General features: G+C 36.2%; 4 protein-coding genes across 6 annotated transcripts; 2 read left to right on the top strand and 2 right to left on the bottom strand.

Moving 5' to 3' along the window:
• Nucleotides 1-139: 139 nt before the first annotated feature.
• On the top strand, nucleotides 140-4,260 carry LOC125215811 (putative aminoacrylate hydrolase RutD). The gene is made up of 11 exons (XM_048117371.1): nucleotides 140-361; nucleotides 543-732; nucleotides 1,154-1,236; nucleotides 1,542-1,642; nucleotides 2,243-2,338; nucleotides 2,447-2,500; nucleotides 2,776-2,924; nucleotides 3,030-3,147; nucleotides 3,386-3,473; nucleotides 3,663-3,862; nucleotides 3,940-4,260. The coding sequence occupies exons 1-10, from the start codon at nucleotides 238-240 to the stop codon at nucleotides 3,845-3,847; spliced, it is 1,188 nt and encodes a 395-aa protein (XP_047973328.1). The 5' UTR covers nucleotides 140-237; the 3' UTR covers nucleotides 3,848-3,862; nucleotides 3,940-4,260.
• Nucleotides 4,261-4,865: 605 nt separating this feature from the next.
• On the top strand, nucleotides 4,866-6,469 carry LOC125215812. Its single transcript, XM_048117372.1, has 4 exons — nucleotides 4,866-5,134; nucleotides 5,826-5,898; nucleotides 5,975-6,030; nucleotides 6,232-6,469. Exons 1-4 carry the CDS (start codon nucleotides 5,076-5,078, stop codon nucleotides 6,344-6,346), a joined length of 303 nt encoding a protein of 100 aa, XP_047973329.1. The 5' UTR covers nucleotides 4,866-5,075; the 3' UTR covers nucleotides 6,347-6,469.
• Nucleotides 6,470-6,608: 139 nt separating this feature from the next.
• On the bottom strand, nucleotides 6,609-9,880 carry LOC125212136 (protein ABIL3-like). 2 transcript variants are annotated; one of them, XM_048112215.1, is made up of 10 exons: nucleotides 9,451-9,880; nucleotides 8,652-8,794; nucleotides 8,160-8,242; nucleotides 7,917-8,067; nucleotides 7,715-7,814; nucleotides 7,554-7,619; nucleotides 7,401-7,443; nucleotides 7,224-7,312; nucleotides 6,989-7,134; nucleotides 6,609-6,909 (listed from the first exon to the last, which is right to left on the bottom strand). In XM_048112215.1, the coding sequence occupies exons 2-10, from the start codon at nucleotides 8,745-8,747 to the stop codon at nucleotides 6,739-6,741; spliced, it is 945 nt and encodes a 314-aa protein (XP_047968172.1). In that variant the 5' UTR covers nucleotides 8,748-8,794; nucleotides 9,451-9,880; the 3' UTR covers nucleotides 6,609-6,738. The 2 variants fall into 2 exon arrangements, with proteins under 2 accessions (XP_047968172.1, XP_047968171.1); XM_048112214.1 differs by having other exon boundaries at nucleotides 7,527-7,619; nucleotides 9,451-9,879.
• Nucleotides 9,881-16,198: 6,318 nt separating this feature from the next.
• Nucleotides 16,199-19,848, bottom strand: LOC125215365 (myosin-2 heavy chain-like). 2 transcript variants are annotated; one of them, XM_048116762.1, is made up of 4 exons: nucleotides 19,202-19,840; nucleotides 17,781-18,997; nucleotides 16,756-17,657; nucleotides 16,199-16,674 (listed from the first exon to the last, which is right to left on the bottom strand). In XM_048116762.1, exons 2-4 carry the CDS (start codon nucleotides 18,958-18,960, stop codon nucleotides 16,330-16,332), a joined length of 2,427 nt encoding a protein of 808 aa, XP_047972719.1. In that variant the 5' UTR covers nucleotides 18,961-18,997; nucleotides 19,202-19,840; the 3' UTR covers nucleotides 16,199-16,329. The 2 variants fall into 2 exon arrangements, with proteins under 2 accessions (XP_047972719.1, XP_047972720.1); XM_048116763.1 differs by having other exon boundaries at nucleotides 16,570-16,693; nucleotides 19,202-19,848.
• Between the last annotated feature and the right edge of the window lie 301 nt (nucleotides 19,849-20,149).

The following is a 20,149-nucleotide window of genomic DNA, read 5'->3' as shown; positions in this document are numbered from 1 at the left end:
CTTTGGAAACAACAATCTCATTTTGATATATTTATTAAAAAAAAGAGATAAGAAAAGAATTTAAAAAATAATTAATTAACAACACATGTGGTATATATTTAGCAACGACGATATCATATTTTTCTTCTCCATTCTTTTCTTCTCGAATCTTTGATATTTCAGCTCAAACATCTCTCTCTCTAGAACCCAACAATTCTGTCACACAATCACCAGCAAAACCACACGATCACCGGAAAAATGCCGTTTTGCGAAGTGGGCAGGCATCAGAAATCCGACGGCGCGGCAGCAAGCACCGCCACCGGAATCCAAATTTTCTACAGAACATACGGCAAAGGACCAATTAAAGTCCTCATGATCATAGGTAAACCGCGCGCATTTCACCTTTCGAGGGTTTTACCTTTTTTCAATTGAATTTCGTGGGTTTGTGATGGTTTCCGCGGTGATCCACAAATTCTCATGTTTTCAATCCATTATTCATCTGAAATTGAAAAAATGGAGTTTCTCCTGTTTCTGATTGAAGCTTTTCGATGAAAAATCGCCAGGATTAGCTGGGACCCACGATTCCTGGGGCCCGCAGATTAATGCCCTGACCGGGACAGTGAGGCCGAACGACGACGAGTCGTCGGTGAAAGATCCCAGCGGCGGCGAGGAGGCGACGGGCGTGGAGGTGTGCGCTTTTGACAACCGTGGAGTGGGAAGGAGCTCCGTTCCCACCAAAAAGTCAGAGTATACGTGAGTATTAGTTAATCAGTACCACCCCCTTTTGACCTTTTCAATTTGTTTAATCATTGATGTTGCTTTTAGCATGAATTGTGGCATTTTGTTTACAAAGAAAAAGTTATACACCTTCCTCACGTCCTTATTTGGAATAGTTCTGGTCAAATTTGATAGTTTTGGTCAAATTTGATAGTTTTGTTAATAGTAATAATCAATGCTTATGGTTGTTGAAGGTTGAACAATGATATTTTAGCTGGGAACTTGCTTTTCTTGCTGAAATCATGTGATTTTTGCTCAATTTGTGGAGTGGGGTCAAATCTTGTGTTAAATCTTTAATTGGTGGGGTCTAGTGTATAAAGAGGTGGAAGTTGATGTGGGAATTGTTCTTGTAGTGAAGATTTTTGTTAGTGTGGTTGATGATTAGTACATTTCGCAGGACGAGTATTATGGCAAAAGATGCGATAGCTATAATGGATCATTTGGGATGGCAAAAAGCTCATGTGTTTGGCCACTCAATGGGTGAGTATTTGACTATAGATATTTTGTTGGCATGATTGACTCAACCCGTGTTCTTGTTCATTATATCGAAACTTATCGGACCACATGGACCCCCATCTTTTATGAAATCAACTTTGTTGATTAGTATATTTGAATGGCTATCTAGATTCAGTCAAATGGGTTAGGTTCCTGATTTCAGTCATTAGTTGTGATATTTTTTTCGCATTGACTTGAAAAAGGTTGACTTAGGATTACAGACTCCCAAAGGTTCTCAGTAGCAAAATATGTATCTTTTCGTGCCACTGAATGATTTCTTGATGATGCAGGTGCTATGATTTCTTGTAAGCTTGCTGCAATGGTACCTGAGCGAATTTCATCTTTGGCGTTGTTGAATGTAACTGGTGGAGGTTATGAATGCTTACCAAAGGTATCAATTCATCGGGTTAAAGTTGGGGTCATAAACAGAACTGTTATGAAAAGCATATTCCAATGTACTTAAATTCAACATCTTCTCCAATACTTCTTCCAAGATAAGAATATTAGTACTTGGAACTCTGGCAATAGCTTGAGGCTGACAAACCGTGCTCTAGTTTTGTTGATAATCAAAGCTTCTTCTAGAATTCCCAAAACTTGGGAAATGTTTGAACTGAAAGACGACATTAATTTAATCTGCAGCTTGTGAAGTTCAAACTGTTTCCAGTCCAATAGCTCTATGTTGTTTGTCTTTCTTCTGCTTCTCTTTCATGACTGTGCAAACAACTTCAAATGTGAAAATTGCTGATAAACTCAGACTATGTAGCTGGTCGGCTTGTTGATTAGATTGTGTTAGCTTAATGAGCAATTCCACCTAAGGCAAAATTAATTCTAAGAAGTTAGCATAGCCAACTCATTTTCTTTCCTAGTTTTTTGCTAAGTTGAAAATATAGCAAAATCCTAGTATTTGTCTTTCTACATTTCAACCTATATGGGAGTTTCTGTAACGTATCTTGTCATCCTGACCATAATCTACGTCTCTTATTCTTTTCAGTTTGACCGTCAAACTCTGTCAATTGCTCTGCGTTTTCTGAGGGCAAAAACTCCTGAACAGAGAGCAGCCGTTGATTTAGATACCCACTACTCACAGGTAAAAACTCCTTTAATTTCTGGCTTCATTATCTGTCTGTTTTGTTTCAAATGCAGAATGCAACTGCTCACTGAGAATTCATCGAAAATTTACGTCTCGGTTATGCAGGAATATCTTGCAGAGTACATTGGACTAAAAACTAGAAGAGCAATTTTATACCAAGTAAGGGTTTTTACTTTTAAAAAATACGAACTTGAGACTAGAATCCTGATACTGTATACTTTTCCTTGAATAGAGGCATAAGTCTTAGGAGAATGCAGTAAAGATTTATGCCTTGAATTTTTTTGTTCTTGCTGAGACAATTCTCATTGAACCATATGATTTGTAGTGTTTTCCTGTCCAATCAAAGACCCTCTGTGCCAAATTATTTTTCTGATGCAAACTATTTATAAAGGGTCTATGATTTCAAAGCATAACATGATGCTAAAATTCTGTAGGAATACGTAAAAGGCATATCATCAACAGGTATGCAGTCGAAGTACGGATTTGACGGTCAGATTAACGCGTGTTGGACCCATAAAATGTCGAGAAAAGAGATAGAATCCATCCGTATGGCTGGATTTCCTATATCAGTAATTCATGGCAGGTAGCCTATAAAAGACTTAGCTATGTTTTTTTCTCATTGCTCATATGTGCACTGTGTCTTCAAGACAACTTATATTTTCTCTTTTTTTCATTCTCATCCCTGTAGACACGACATTATTGCTCAGCTCTGCCATGCAAAACGACTTGCAGAGAGATTATATCCATCCGCAAGAATGGTTGAACTTAATGGTGGGCATCTAGTAAGCCATGAGAGGACCGAGGAGGTACTATTCTATGTATTAGTAAGACCAATAATGATATAATAACTGAAAGAGATAAGCTATGAAATCAATCTGGAAATTACAACATTGAAGCTAAAAGTCACATTATCTTACTGGAATTAGCTTTTTCGACATAAAGGAAAGCAAGACTAGATGTTCCCATGTTTTATGTTAGCGAGCAATTTCATCTGTCATTGACCTGAATTCTTGCTTACGTTGTATTACCTTGCTCAAACTGCAGGTAAATAAAGCTCTACTAGAGTTGATCAACGCATCACAAAGTAGGATAAATCTGTACGAATGGACAAATTTGTCCGCTAAAAACAGTGGTGGGTGCTACTCGTATTCAAAATTCTTCATCTTTCTGTGTTACTAGTCTAAATCTCCTATAGAACTCCCCAACCAATATAACGAGAACCTCACCGTTATGTTCTCAAACTGAAAACGTCTAGGTCACTGACTTCTTTCATGAGCTTTTGTGGTTATTGATACATCACTGATGCTGCTCTTTTCTTCAGTTGGCAAGGCATCTCAGTTAACGGCATGGAGAGCAGCCAGTTCGTCTTTCATTCTTGGGAGCGTAGAGAAGCTACAGATCTTCATTTTATACTTTTTTGGCCTCTTTGGACTGGCCTTTCAGTACTTACGAAGAGGCGTGATGAGGCTTAAGCCCGTCAAAGTAGAAGCAGCTCTTACTAACTAACACTTTCCCCTGCTGGTAAGCCTACTCTTCCTGCAGATGTCTTAGTTCACTCACTAGCTGCAAATTTCAATGATTCGCTTATTTACACGCAGGGATTCGATGTTTCTTCATTTACTATCACTTACACAGCGTCGCCAGTCTGGGCATGGACGAGCTATAGAGAACACGAAGATTATCACTACAGTTTTATGCTACAGCGCTAATGAGACAGTCTAAGGCGGGTGCAACGAGAAGCGAGGCAAGACCCGTGTAGCTGAACCCAGAATAAAGATCAAGTGCAATATATCTACACAATATTCTGTTTATTCAAACACACACAACACCTTCCTTCCTTCCCTTTTGGGCTGTACACATACAGTGTAAATTATGATACCACAATATATTGAGCAATGAAATGTGATTATACATATAAATCTCGTATTTATGTATCTCACCAATATGTTAAAGAAAGAAACAAACAGCATTAACAGAGATGTAGTGATGAAAAGTTGTATACAAAACAGAATAATAAATATAAAATCTATCATATATTTTGAGAGTAGACTTACATGGTATGTCGTCGGCCTTTAGCCGCCGCGATGAGGGTGGCACCGCCGTGTGAGGCGTTGCAGGTGAGCTACCAACATGAGGGATGAGAGGTGGAGCAGCTTGGTGTCTCAGCTACGTGCAAGATCGAATGTATGTTGTGGAATGTGTATATATAGGAGTTGGGGGCCAAACTAAATAGGTAATCTACAACAAGAATATTCTAATATGCTTTCTTTGCCCAACACCAATTTCAGCCAAACAATACTAAACAAACAAGGATCATCATCTCAATTACTTTTACTTTTTCTTCCGGATAACAAAGAATATTCTTCTCACAAATTCTTTAATTTTGGAAACTATAAGGTATTGTCAGAAAATAGGGTTGTATACAATGTTTTAAAACCGGATTGGCTCGGCCGATTCGACCGTTTCAGCTTGAACATAGAAACTGGTCGGTTCGACCGTGAATCAATCAAATTCAATTATTTGGTCACAACATTATTGTACTTATGTTTAAGCAAAAGCTAATAAAATGCTATGTTTAAAATGTTTATTTTTTAGAATATGTATTTGATTAATTATATATAATGCACTTTTTATTTAATCTAATTACTGTAATTTTTAATTTCTCATATTTTGAAATCATCCTTTTGAAAGCCGTTACTCCCTCTTCCTTCCTTTGAAGCTCCATAGCCAAAACATGGAGACATTAGCTGCTGACGTCACTACCGTAGCTCGGAACAAATGGGATTTCAGATGGTAATCTGTCTCTCAAACACACACGAAACTCTCTCTTCTGTTTGTATGGTGCATATATTCCATTTAGAATTTACTTAACCGTAGTTAGGGTTATTAATCAGTTATGATTAAATTAATGAGGCTTTAAGGGAAATTGGTTGGTTGAATTAGATGGGTTATGTCCAAGTCTTTGATAAGAGGGTGAAAGTTGGGATCTTGTATTACTTTTGTATCACTTGCAATGTCATTGCTGCAAGCATCTTATGTGTTTCTGCTGATTTCTGAGCATCTGTTTACTTGAATTCTTTTTGTTTCCCCCACATTAAGCTACATGACAATAAACTCTACTGTCAAGCATTTATACATGGCATTCTTGTTCAAGGTTGCTGTTTCTTCGCCCTTGCATTAGCATTAAGTTGTTTCATGTTCGATACTGTCCATTCGCGTTGAGACGTGAGCACATTGTTTGATCTCTCTTGTTATCGGAGTAGAGCTCGTGGCGTTGTTGTAATTGAGTTTCCTTATTGGATATGAAGAAGTAATTGCACAACTAGTAGTGTTGCTAATTACGTACTAGGAAGTAGTAGTTGTCTAGTTTTCATCGAGCATACTGGCCGTGTGTGTTGCATCAATCGTTTAGTAGGCATATTCACACTCCTTATCTTTGTAGTCTGTGATATTCTTCTTATCTGAAATAATAACTTGCTTGCAGCAACTTGGAAGTAGATTATGCCTCTGAGGAAGTTGCTTGTATGGTTTATGCTGCTCTGGCAGTTGATAAGGAGGTATGTTGTGTGCTATAGTCAGCTTCTGTCCTCTTGATTTGTTCATCTGAGTTTGCATTTTGCTCGCGATTAACAGTTACAACCGGATAAAGTGAAAAGGCATATGTCAGTTTCCAACGGGAAACTCTCTGTGTAAGTATCGTGTACTTGTAATAGAGTAAGATAGTTGTTTAGATAAGCAAGTTCTATCTTAAGGCAGTTGAGCTAGTGTTCTTGCTTACAAACATTCTAACGATGTTCGACGTGTGTAACTTGAAATTTTTGTTGATGAAGTAGTGCAGAGCAGATGTTTGTTCGCTCAAGTTTTTCTTACTTGATCTCGATGATTTGTAGGGACTTTGAGGCGGTCGAAGCAAGATTTCTTCGTGCATCGTACAGTGCTTTTGTCGATGTTCTTACACTTGCCACCAAGACAATCGAAGAATTTGGTCAGGGATTGATTCAGTGACATTTTGAGAAGTGTATTACTGTATTAGAATTTGGTCATAGATTTAGTGTCTCTCATAATACTATTATACTACTATGTTATTAGCATCAATTCAAAATAATTAAGATTTTTATATTAACCATATATTCTGTAGTCTGTCTGTTCATATGTTATGGTTGCTTTGGAAATTTTACAAATCTTGGATGATAGGATAATGGTGTAAACTTTACTCTTCCATCTTCATTAGATATGTTTTTATTGGCATATTGTAAAGATAAAGATCTTGTAAAATTGGCATTTATTAATATTAATAAATATGTTTCTAACAATTACACTGAAATGATGATATAAAACTGAATACTAAAGAGGAAACAAAATGGTACAAACTCTTTTCAATCTCCCATTCATTTCCATCAGTATTCATCCAAATAAGTATATAATGTATCATCTTTCTTCGACTTGCGTCGACTGAGCAAAGCTTTGAGCAACCGTTTGCTTTTGCTGGGGATTTGCTCGAACTCCTTTGGGCTCTCTTTACCAACCCGAATCCGCATCGAAGCCGATTTCCGAGGCTCGGAGATAACCTGCCAATTTCAACCAACATATGCATTAAGGAGGCGTTTACTTCAAGTGATAAAACAGAAAAGGGATAATATCACATACCGGTTGTCTTCCCAAAGCTGGATTTGGGGTGGTCGGACGGCTCTTATTTGGAGTGGTTGGGCGCGAGCTTTTTGGAGTGGAAGGCTTACTGGAGAGGGAGCCAGAACGTAGAAGTGGAAACCGGCGAGGCGACTCTGTTCTCCTCTCTGATTAGCCAAGAGAAACATCACAACGCTTGAGCTCATCTCAAGTTGACAAGAAACAAGAAGAAACAGTTTTTGAACGAGGAACGAACCTAGATCTTTCTTGGGCATGCTCTTAGAGAAGGCGAAGTTTCCTGGCTGCTGCACAAGTCTCGGAGTAGGTGATGGAGAGCGCCCTTTACTGCAAGATATCGTTAGCCTCTTAGTATGTTTTACTACTAGTGTTTTCCAGTATACAAGAGGGTTGATTTATTTGGAAGAAACTTCACCTGGATATAGATGGTGGAGCTTCATTTATTGTAGCTCGAATAGCTGCAAAGGCAACTCGCTCGTGAGATCAACATGTGGTATCAAAGCTTATAGTATGAATCTAAATGACATTATAGACATGTTACCACTCCTAAATTGATGCCATCCATCACCTTCGTCTACGCTGCAACCTTCGTACTTTGATTTGGTACGTAAACCTCCATCCATTGTCTGTCCCACTGAAAACGATTGGGGAACTTTCTTTAGAACTATACGAAATATATAGTATGCATCACACACATATACATGGGGAGAGAGAGAGAGAGAGCAATACCAGGCAAGATGTATCGTTTGTGGTAATTGGGAGTGTTTATCACCAACGACTGCTGCGAAAGACCTTCACGGTTGATATAATCGTGGCATGTCCGCAGTCTCTAAATCACATAGAAACAATGAAACATCAGTACTATAAAGAAAAACAGTAGTTGTGTAAAATTTTAGGGAAAATTTTTTATGAACCCAACAAAAAACTATACCTGCTCAAGGCAAGATACACGAAGCTCAGTTCCTGAAACTTCATCGATGTTCTCATCCAACAGGTCATTGACCTTATAGGTCACAGAACCCAAATGGTCTACAGTGTTGACAAGAGCTTTAATGGCATAGTCTTTCAACGAATTCACCACTCTGCGTGCAGGTTCAAAGAGATGTAAACCTACTATAACGAATCAATAACGAACGGGCAAAAAATAGCAATTCAACAACTACAAGCAACTCACACATGCTTTTGGTTGTCATTAGAGTAAGACAACTCAAAGTATTCTGCTGCTGAATACAGTTGTTTCCGAAGATTCTTCAAGTCCTGAAGAAATAAGGCATTACTCTGTCAAAAAGCATATCAAGATTGTATAGCAGCAACATGACTCCTATTCGAGATAGGAATGAGATCGTACTAATTCGAGAGCTGTTAGATATTAAAACCTAGTTCTGCCTTCCGCCTTCCCCCAACCATAAAGACAAGAAATGGATAAAAAATAGATGTTCCTCCGCATGAGATATCACAATAATTTTTCTCCAACACTCACTGCATTTTCAATAAAGTTGGTTTACATAATTACTTCTCTCCCCGTCTTTGCCCTTCACTCCTCAAGCCGTCACAATTGCTAATTTAAGGGTACAATGTGCAAGTAATGATTCAAATGAACTATTAAATGAATATAAAATGCTCTTACGCAACACAAAATAGATTATTATATAGCAGGATAAGGTACCTTCAAACTATCAGAGAAGAGCATGCTCTGCTGCATAGAAACCTCATCATAATTGGCCGGCCCACGAGGAAACGGCATGGAGGCAGCTGCCGTCATTGTCTCCGTGAAGGAGTGACTAAAATAGTAGATACAAAGTTCCTATCCTGCAACAACCATTCGCACCAATTGAAAAACAAAAGATCAAGAATCTTGAAACTGCAAAACAAATTACAGTTTTTTTCTGCACTCTTTGAGCATAATCAAACACGTTGTCTCAGCAAGAACTAACTTAAAAATGAAACTTGTCTCCTGCTAGAGAAAGAGAGAGAGGTGTTTGTGAAAAAAGAAAAATAAAACAATTGAAAAGCAACATATAATGCTAGCCCCCTTTTATATGTGAAACTGCTGTCTGTGTGGACAGCCAGAATCCCACCCCAATTTTTAAAGAAGAAGCAAATAAATCAACAGATTAGCAAGGAAAAGCAATAAATTAAGGAAAATGGGCCACGATAACTCTTCTTCCCAATGATAAAACCGATTCCACAACTTAAAAAAAGAGCTAAAATTCCAAAATAAGCCAATCTTGAAATTCGCGAGACAAAAATCTACAGTCCCTTTATCCATTTCCAGACCCCAGTCCATTATAAAATTCTCAAGATAACATTCAATAACTTCAAAAACATGCATTCTTTACCAATTTCATAAGAAAGAAGTAGAAAAAAATCACACAGCAGTTCCAATTTCTCCAAAACTCATCAGCATTGCACAAGCAAGAAATAGTAAACAAGAAGCCACAGAGCTATGAGAGTGAAGAACTGACCTCCCACAATTCTGAAGTCTCTTTGAGGCAATTCTACAAACAGGGAAGACGCAAAAGAGGCAGTGTTAATCAAGAAGTAAAAATGAGGGACAACCCACAATGAGTTTGTCGTTCAACGTTGATCATAGAGTGTGGCTTTGAAGAAAGGTAAAAGAAGACGACATAAGAAGATAGGCCCAATAAACATCCAAGTCGCTATTGTGGTTTGGTGCCGAGATTTTGACTCGAATCGAGAGATAAAAACGACATCTTTATATATTTTGTTGGTGGGTTTACGGAATGAAAATGGTGGAGACAAAATGAAGGCAAGCACGATGGCTATTGATGATTTGAATTCCCGGATTCGACGTTTGGAGGTTCAATTTTGAAGCTCATTTTGTGCAAGAATTCCTCTCTCTCTCATCATTCTCTCTCTAAATTTTTAATCATTGTCCTATTTCGTGTGTCACCAATATCCCGTGAATTTTGTTACTGTATTTAATTTAGAAATCATATTCATTTAATTCATACTAATACTTTTTATGTTTTGAAAATTGAATATAAAATTATAAATTCATTTATTCATTTAGAATATTTGGACGACATAAATTGACAATTCTAAAAATACATATTTTAAGCAATATCAAAAGACGTGTTTTTTAAGGATTAATTATAACTTTATAATACAATAATATTTGGTTTTCAAACTCAAGTTGTTAAATTTGATCAAACTTCGTTAAAAGACTACTTATTATCTAATTAATTTAAAACATTAATGCCATGCGTTACCTGGATATAAAAAATGGACCACTGAATTGCATTTTTTTTAACCCCCCTTTATTATCCGTTTAATATTTAATGTATACATTTTATAATTATGGCTCTATTTAAAGAAAAACATTAATATTCGAACCATGAAACCTTTAACGATTACGTCATATATTTCTTCTTTGAGTAGTCAGTCGAAAAAGAAAAGAGAAGTACAAGGTGGAAAATGCAGTGTTTTAAAGAATTATTAAAGGCTATATTTACTCTTAATTAATGCCTACTTAAATTAGTTTTTTCAAATCAGTTAGTACTACATTATATGATTTCATATTCAATCATATTTAAGAGGTAGAGTCCAACTAAGGCGTCACTTTAATTACTAGGAATTGTTAGTGTTGATTGAGATTCCAAGCTAGAATTTAAACATTAATTGCATTATGGCAATTTAATATTACCATATTATGTTTAGTTGTCAACAATGTCTGTAGTTATATGTTAGGGTGCCACTATCTCTTAAAATAACGTCATACCACCATTTCTAGCGAATTATTTGTACACATGGATGAATAATAAGCTGTCACGTGGCAATTTTTTTTTTTTTGAAAAAGACAACCAGCAATATTTTATACACTATACAACAATTTTTCTTGGCCAGCAATATCCAACACGCTATACAGCAATCTATAGATTGTTGTGTAGCGTTTATAATATTGTTGTATAAGTGGTGTCACAGTGTCACTTTAAGAGAGACTGTCATTTTAACACGAACCTATTATAAAATTCACATCTAACAACGGATCCAGGCAGATATGATTAGGTCGGGATCGACCAACGTTACCATCCCCACCCCGACTAATCCATTACGGACGTAGACTATCAAATTCGGCTTTTAGAGTAGTAATCGATTATACAGTATGATAACTCTATCCCAAAGGATTAAAGTTTACTTTCGTTTTTTGACCGCCATCCATTGCTAGCTAACAACAACTAACGGCTAATGTGCGTGCGCCTCACTAAGCCTAAATAGTATCTCAAGCAACCTAATCGACATTTGATGCTTTTCAACGACCTCTTTGAATAAGTGGTTAGGGAAATAAAAGTTGGAATCAATGTAATTTTGCCATAAATTTTGGTAGTACAAATATTGATGGAAGGGACTAAGTTGAGTAAATGCAATTAGTTTTGATATAAACGTTATGTTACAACAAAAATAGTTAGTTAGGTGGAAAAAGTACACATTGTGTTATAAATTTGGGAATGACATAAATTGTTTGGAACATACTAGTACTATCTTATAAAGAAATTTGAATTTCAGATCGATGGAAAAACTTGTATATATAATTTCTACTATTATTTCAGGTTCAGTTTTTGACGATGTGGTATCACATTAACCTTACTTATGTCAGGTTTAATTTTAATCGATTTTAAATTTGTGAAAAATTTATGACATCTTTCAGTTATCTCATTAGATTATAAAAATGTCATAATTACTAACAATAGTATTATTACTCAAACTAATACATTGACTGGAGTAGCAATAACTAAGATATTTACCTTTTCAAACTATCTTATAATCTAGAGTGGTACAAACTTTTTAGGTATTTTTTTTTATCAGCAATTAAATATATTTTCACTTGTATGTCACTTTAATGATATTTTGATGTGAAACGTCAAATTTGAAGAAGAATAAGATGATAATGAGCAAAATCAAAAGGGTTCCTCAATTATTGTTTTAACTTTCTACGTGTGTGGACAAATTGATGAAATTGTGCAAAAAGTTTGTATAATTTTTATTATTATTACTGTTAGGAAAAAGAGAGTCATACGTTGTGGACCATCCATGGAGTCTTTGAGCTTTAGCTTTATTGGAGATATTAATGATTGTTGTTATGCTGCTTTAGAAGTCTTATTTTATGTAAAAAGAGCTTTCAAATTATTGATGGTATTAAGGATGAGTTTATTACTAGTAAAGAATGAGTATCGCGGTCTCAACTTATTATAGTTATTATATTGAATTTTTTTTCTTAAAATAAAAAATTCATAATTTTAAGAAATAGACTAAATGAAAATAGTTTCTATTTTTAAGGGACGAAAACAATAACTTACATGCAATAGCCAAGAAAAAAATAACAATATCCTACAAGTCCTAAGTTGGCCGATGAAGCAAAAAATGCTAAAATAAAAAACAAACACCAAAAATCACAAATACAACTAATAAATCGATCTGAAGGTAAGATTTGCGCGTCGCATGAGCGAAGAAAACGGTAAACATAAAAAATAAAAAAATATAAAAAAATAATTAAAAAAAGAAGAAAACGGTAAACATGCCCACGAAATCGTACTCACCAGTCACCCCACAACTCTCAGACATGAACTTGATGACACTTAAGTGATTGAAATCATGATTAGTATGGTGTTTAATTTTAGTTAGGGTTCTCTGGGAGTCCATCACCGCCGTGAATGGCGGGTGGGACCCATTGGGATAATGGACTTTTTCTTTTTCCTTTATCACTTACTTCTGTTTACATATGTGAACTAAAATTTGATACGAAGTCAGTTAGTTGTTTAAATGTATGGGAGATCTGAATTAGAAGAATAGTTTGTTGAAAAATATTGTGATTTTTATTGTGAGTTTAAGATTTCGAAAAGTTATTATGAGAAATAGTTTTCCTAAGAAAAATAAAAAAGCATTTACAAAATTTTATGCTAATAATGTTCTCTAAAATGAAAGTGATTAAAATTCTACTTCGATGTAAGTCTTCCAATTCAGATTTAAATTTACATGTCGTGGGATGCGCGAATATATAAGTGTATAGTAATTAAAAATGGGCAATTACTCAGATGTGTAAACGTCTATTAGCTAAAATTAGCTTAATGCTAGTCTACAGACTACACACTAAATGATAAATTGATGAGAACTAATATCATTTACTCCCTTTGTCCGCAAAATGTTGTCCACTTTCGTTTTTTCCATTTTTGGTTAATGAAACCTCACTTTCAACTAACTCATTATACTCACATTCTATTATAAAACTAATTTATAAATATGAGACTCACACTCTACTAATTTTTTCTATCTACTTTTTTTTATATTTCTTAAAATTCATGTCGAGTCAAACGTGGACAGTATTTCACGAACGTAAGAGTAGTAAGTATTATTGAAAGTGGGACTGGGCACAATATATGTTTGTGACGAGAGGTATTGTCATTTTGCCTCTATATCAAACAGAGGAAATGTCCAATTCTGGGCCACAAGAATTGCAGCCTGCAAATAATGTAGAGCTGCCCTAGTCTACATGGGCTATTTGTCCTAAGGTTGGATTATACAAATATGTTACTTTATCCCAAAAAAAAATAGTCTTAGTCTTGGACCAGTATGTATTTTAATATAAAATTGATAACCTAATAGATAAAAGAGAGAAAATGGTATAGCTATTAACGAGATGCCGTGGTTCTTTAGAACCATATGCAATTTGAGCAGTTAAATTTAGTAATTTCATGCAATTTATTTAATTTGGACCTACTTTTTTACTTCTATCATTAACACCCACAACCACATGCCCTTCAATTTCTCTTCACTTAACACGGGTTTCGAACCCGAACTGTCTCTTAGCTTGTCGGACCAGAGTGCGACCGAGCAACGAAGCTAAACTTCTGGCTCTTCTTGGCTAGGGTTCTCTCCAATTTGTGAGCATTTTGATGCCCTCCAAGAGCTTGAAAAGCTTAGGTTAAGGGAAGTGTTGGGCTCGTAGTGACTGATGGCTAGTGATCAAGATTTATTTTTGGGTAGAGAAATTTAGTTTGTGCTAGCAAGTTAAGTTGCTTTAAATGAGAAAGAAGATGTTGTGAATATACACACAAGAATGGTGCAAGTGAGGTCATAATTATATCTCCATCGACCTTGCCATATTTTTTTGTAAGGAATGGTGCAAATGTGCAATGTGCAATGGAGGCGGAGGGCGGCGACAGCTCTGACGAAGACAGTGACGAGACATAGTAGAGCTTGTGAAGCCGATAGTAGAAGGTGTCAACGCTTCGTTTTGATATGACTACAATATGTTGGGAAAAAAAATTTATTTTTGTAGTAGAATTATCGTATAAACATCTAGAGTTTAGATATTATGTAATTGAATTTTCTAGAATTAGGTATTAGAATGTCTAGATATTATATAATCAAATATGAGCTAAAGCTAGATATATGGAAAATAAAATAATAGAATAGAGAATTCTAGAATAAGGGATAATGTTTATAAGAGATTTGGTTTAATTGAGATCTATCTTAAAATGAAATTTTTTTCACCTTTCTATGTAACCAATCTTTTTATGATCAACATATTCTGGAGTTCTTCTTGAAAGAATTTATTTCTATATAAAAATAAAACGTCTTCTAGAATTCTTCTTGAAAGAATTTATTTCTATATAAAAACAAAAGATCTTATGAAGGCCATTGTTAAGAATTTTCAGGCGAACCTAAGATTGGTCGAGGAACCCTACATACATTATAGTATTAGGTATCAAAGAAAATCCATTCTGGCTTTTGACCGGATAAATCGGTGCCGCTCCGGATTTTGTGCCGAGATATGAATCTCGAGACGTCGCATACGGTTTTCGTCAGGCCTTAATTCGACGAATCCGTGCGGGAGCGGTTTAACGTCGATTACAACTTTTTTAAAGTACTTATTAATTGAAAACACAAAACAAATAAGTTAGGGGCACAAATCATATTAATTGCCACGAAGGCGACGGCGGGAACGAATGGTGGATCCTACCACACGATTTCTCGTTAGAATTTTATGCTATCAATTTTGTTATGTCGAATGTATAGATTAGTCAACTCGTTAGAATTTTATGCTATCAATGTTGTTATGTCGAATGTATAGATTGGTCAATTTTGTCGATATATGATTCGTAATATTAAAGTAAAAAGGTCATAATTGACATTAGGTTCCAATACAAATTTATAATTTCTATCTAATTTTAGTATATAGGTTCACTTATCCACGACCGGGTACCCCATTGTTTAGATAAAATATGTCTTAATAATTAATTACAAATATGGTTTGGCTGATAATTTAATTAGTAGATCTGTGTTTGGGTTTTATAATTAGAGTTGTTGCTATGAATGTTGTTAGGATTTGATGCCAATACATAGGATCTCTCATTAGAATTTGATGCAAATGCACTGCTATAAATATGTGTACTAGTTTTTAGCTTTAAAGGAATACTAGAAGTACTACTTATTATCATCCTATCTCTGTCGTTCTTACTTTTCAAACACTCTCTAAACATAATTTCCTTTTACTACTTTTCTTTTTGCAATATATGTAAGTACCACGAGAAATATGGAGGGAGATCCTTCGAAGAGCCCCTACCAAATGTTTTGAGAGTGTTTGTGTTTGGAATGTTTACATTTCACGATAGCATAACTGTTTATACTCCAAGCTTTTTTCCCTCAAAATGTTTCACAATGTTTGGTCATTAAATTCGTTCAACTATTATTAAAGTTTTTATTTCTAGGAATATTTTTGTTTATATTACTTTTTCGTCCAGTGTTCAATATATCACAAATTCACAACACTTATCTTTCATAATTAGTTTTGATAAATGCATAACTTTGCACAAAGCATAGTACACATCAAGAAATTTTGTCATAATTGGTTTTGATAAATGCATAACTTTGCACAAAGCATAGTACACATCAAGAAATTTTGCAAGAATGTCAAGGAAATTATTGATCCAATAATCATCTGAAAGTGGAACAAAAATAAGAAATCCATTTCAGCAGCAAAAACTCATGAAAAATTCATTGATTTTGCTTATGAAGACTCGATTTACAATCCTATATTTATGTACTAACACATTGAATAAGTCATCACAACTTATTACCTCTATGTAGATCATTAGAGCAATTTGAGGATAATAACTTCTCCTATAGGATAACTTCATGCACATTTGAACCTTTTTTGGACTCACTTTCATTTGCTCACTAAAACGCAATCAATAATATGAGAATGAAAAATTAAAAAAGACTGAAAATGGGTAGACTATGGTGTGTTTACATTAGTAATTCTACAGTGAGACATAAGAAACTATACTATTGGCCTCATCTTCTTATTATTAACAGTTTCCATGCTATTTTTTGAGATGTATGATACCATCACATGCTAGGGTTCCCTCAAGATCCCCGATAATTCGAGAAATTCGAACTTCAAGGCCCCTCTGAACTTCTCTGAAGAGTGTTCTGATACTATCTGCAAATCTCTTCATGTCGAAGCTCTCAGGTTGATCGATCTTTTCTGCAAAATCAACAAATCCAGAGGCAATCTTGGTTTGAACCTCCATCAGTTTTTGTCCTGTGGCAACTGTATATCTCTGTAACTGAAAGGTTTCTTCAAGAAAGTGCTCTAGCCTTTTGGTTTCATCGTCTGTTCTTGCAACAGCAGAGCCCCGGCAGCTCAGATTCAGGTTTTTCTCATCCTGCACATTTCAGAAAAATCTAGATTTGGGTTACTCATGAGTAAAATGAGGTTGATGTGTTATAATAAGGTTGCTTCATACCATTCTTTGACAGAGTTCATCGATTTTCCCCTGAAGTGACTGGTATCGATCAGCCTGCTTATTTAGGAGTGATGTGAAGGCATATAATGCCTTCACTGCAACATCCGTGTTGTTGTTTTTGCTGTCTTCTTGCTTCCCCATCAACCTCTCAAGCATTAGAAATTGCTGCTTAAGTCTCTTGATCTTGTACGAGACTCCAAGGGCATGGATATCCAATTTCAACGCAGAGTTACTCTTTTTACTTGTTCCTTCGCCTGCTGATGTCGTTGTTTCGACATTCACTGTGTCATCTGAACCAAGACTTCCCTGTCTGACATGGTTAGGTTCTAAGTATGCAGCTTTCCCATCTTGGATCTCCTTATGCGGGTATTTAAGCGTCAGAACTATATCCTTGAGCTGCTCATCAGCCGGAATTTCATGCACCTTTTCATTCTCGGCTGCTGGAGGAATTTCTTCTGTAGTAGCCTTCATCTCTTGCCTTCGCTTCCCTGGTTTCCTTTTGATGACCTTGACGCTCGACCATACCGTGTTATGGTCCACAGCTGCGTCGTGTGGAGAGGATTCGAAGTTCAACTTCTGGAGATTTGGAGGATTGAACTGCATCAATAGCTGCTTTTTTAATGAATGTAATTCTGTCTCGCGGTCCAGCAGTAGAGCTTCGAGCCTCGTATTCTCCTTCCTCAGCTGTGTAATCTCATGATCCGTCCCTTCGATGTGTGACTGCAACCTCTTTAACTCTATTTCCATGCTCAACAAACGCCAACGCAAAGCTTCCAACTTTTCGTCCTTGAGCCTTAATTCATCCACAAAAGCATCTATTTCAAGGTTATGCCTTTGCTGAAGTGAAATCACTGCCTCCGAGTTCGCCCAGTTCTCCAAGCGGTCGAAATCAGCTACGGACTCTAAAATGAATTACAAAAAAAAAAAAGAACTAGTTACAAATTCAATAGGCACAAAGAGGAGTTATTAACAAAATTGATGTATAAGTGTCTCGGGAAAGCAAGTTTAATGCTTAGAGATCTTACGTGGTTCATCAGTTCGTGCAGTCAAATACGGGCCGTTTATTAGATTAGCTTCTGGTTGCTCAAACTTGCGATGATCACCCTCTGCCATTCTGCGGTTTCCAGCATCCAGTGACATTGTAGCCTTAAATTGCCCGCCTTTTCCGCCTGAGAATATATCTGACTTCACACTTACATGCTTGGACAACATGTTCCTTAGCGATTGCCTATCGTGTTTAGAGTCAGAAACTGTCTTCCATCGTGCTGTTTCTAGCTCAGATTGCTGTCTCTTCGTCTTAGATGATTTTACTTCCTTCAAAAGCTCAGCTGTATCTAATTTCGATTTTCTCAGCATAGTCGACAAAATCTGGTCTTTCTGGTCCAATTCTTGACGCATTTTAACAATTTCCATCGACAGTTTCTGAGCCATCAAGACAGCCTGCTCTTTCTGATCCAAAACTGAATCAAGCTCTTGCTTTGCTACCTCGACCTGCCTAACAGCCCGACTCATCTCTGCTTCAAGCTGTCTCTGACTGGATACGAGCTCAATGAATGCTGTCTTATGCTTCAAGATTTCAGTGGCATGGCGTTGAGCTTCACGCTGTGCGTTCTCTCTCATCTCTTCCACAAGATTCTCAGCCTTCTTCACTTTTCCTTCGATTTCCACTCTCTTGAGCTCCACTTCCTCGACGGATTTGTCCTTCAAATGCATAATAGCTTCATTTTCCTTCAATTTTTGATTCAATTCAGCAATTGATCTTTCACTCTTCATCTTCACAACTCTCAAATCATTCATAAGGCCGCCGATTTGCTGCCTGAGCTTCTTTCTCTCATCGGACCAGCTCTGCTCCCGAGTGGCAACTATTCTCACAACTTTCTCGTTGGCTCTTGCATCCTCGCTTCTTCTCTTCTTCAATTCTTCAACCTGTTTCTCTGCATCCACGAGCTTCTGAAGAAGGTCGGATTTTATCCTCTCCGCCTCATCCCTTTGAACCCTCCACACGAGTAATCCTAAGAGATGACTACTCCCTTCAAGCATTCTAGTTCTAACTAGTGACCACTTGTCATCACACAGTTCAGGCTGTGGCAGCAGCCTCAGAGCAAAAAATGCACAAGAAACACCAAACAACATCGGATACAACGTATCGATCCTGTCCTTGGATACGACGGTGATGGAACCTGACATTCCCTTCTCATCCATCATCAGACCATCACCCAACAATTATAAGACCAGCCCAAATCTGGACAATTAAGTATTGCAATCAGCATACAAGAATTACCAAAATCAGCTAAAATTCAAAAATCACAGGCCAAATATATTGCAATACCTAAATCTCAATCACACTCCCCCAGAAAATCATCACTAGAAACAATTAACAGAAAGCAACTAAAACACAAAATTTGAAAAGCTAAGAGTAAATCATCATCAGCTAGAAATTACTTACAAGAATTGAGGCCAATTGCTCATCAAACACTCTTCTCTGCCATCTCTCAGCTAAAGCAAGAGCAAGAACCCTCAATTCCCCTTTTCAACTAAACCAAGCAGCAGAAACAGAAAAGGGAAGAATTGAATCCTTGATGAACCCTCAAAAATCATGGCTTTCTCCACGTGTGAGCTCTGAAGTTCTGTTAAAAAGTGTCTAACAAACTGAAATATAAGTGGGAAAAAAACACACTGATTATTCACCTACGCCTATTATAATATCTCTCTTTTCTAATTTCCAGAGCTGGCCCATGAAAACCCACTTTTTAGGAACACCTTTTTCGCTTCACATTTTCCTTAATCTTGGTTCAGTTGATGCTTCTGAATGTGTGAAGCAAGATGGGCCAGATTCTTGGCAGCTTTGTCAACACGGACACTCGAAAAAACAGAGGTACAAAGCAATCCTAAATCTCTCTGGCATTTTATCAAACAGTTTATGTGTACTGTGATCTTTCCAGGTTGTCCTGGCTGTCAATCTCTCTCTCTCCAAGCCCCACAACATGGAAATATATACACATATATATTATACATAAACCAATACATATGTGAAAATGAAATCTGTGATCCCAAAGAATATTTTCTCATCATTGCTATGATTATTCTCTACTTCGAGCTTGGATCAAAATTGAACATTCCAACTTGATTAGGTTACACAATTTTCTATAGATGTAAATTTGATTGAGATTGACCACCAACATCAGTTTCAAGAGCATGGACCACTACACTTTGCTAAAATAACCTTAACTTTCCTCTATTAATTATTGGAGTTTGTATTATTCAATTCACCTTATATGTTTGTTTTTTTGGTTAAATTGAAAAAAAAAAAAATTAAAAAAATAGTTTTGGCCAAATTTTGGATTGTCTCACAATTTTGAAAATCAACCGGAGATACAGTGAAGTTTGAATTTGT

This window comes from Salvia hispanica, chromosome 3 (assembly GCF_023119035.1).
Source record: "Salvia hispanica cultivar TCC Black 2014 chromosome 3, UniMelb_Shisp_WGS_1.0, whole genome shotgun sequence".
Taxonomy (NCBI): Eukaryota; Viridiplantae; Streptophyta; class Magnoliopsida; order Lamiales; family Lamiaceae; genus Salvia; species Salvia hispanica.
The sequence above is the reverse complement of the archived record's forward strand: the minus strand, read 5'-3'. Positions and strand labels throughout refer to the sequence as shown.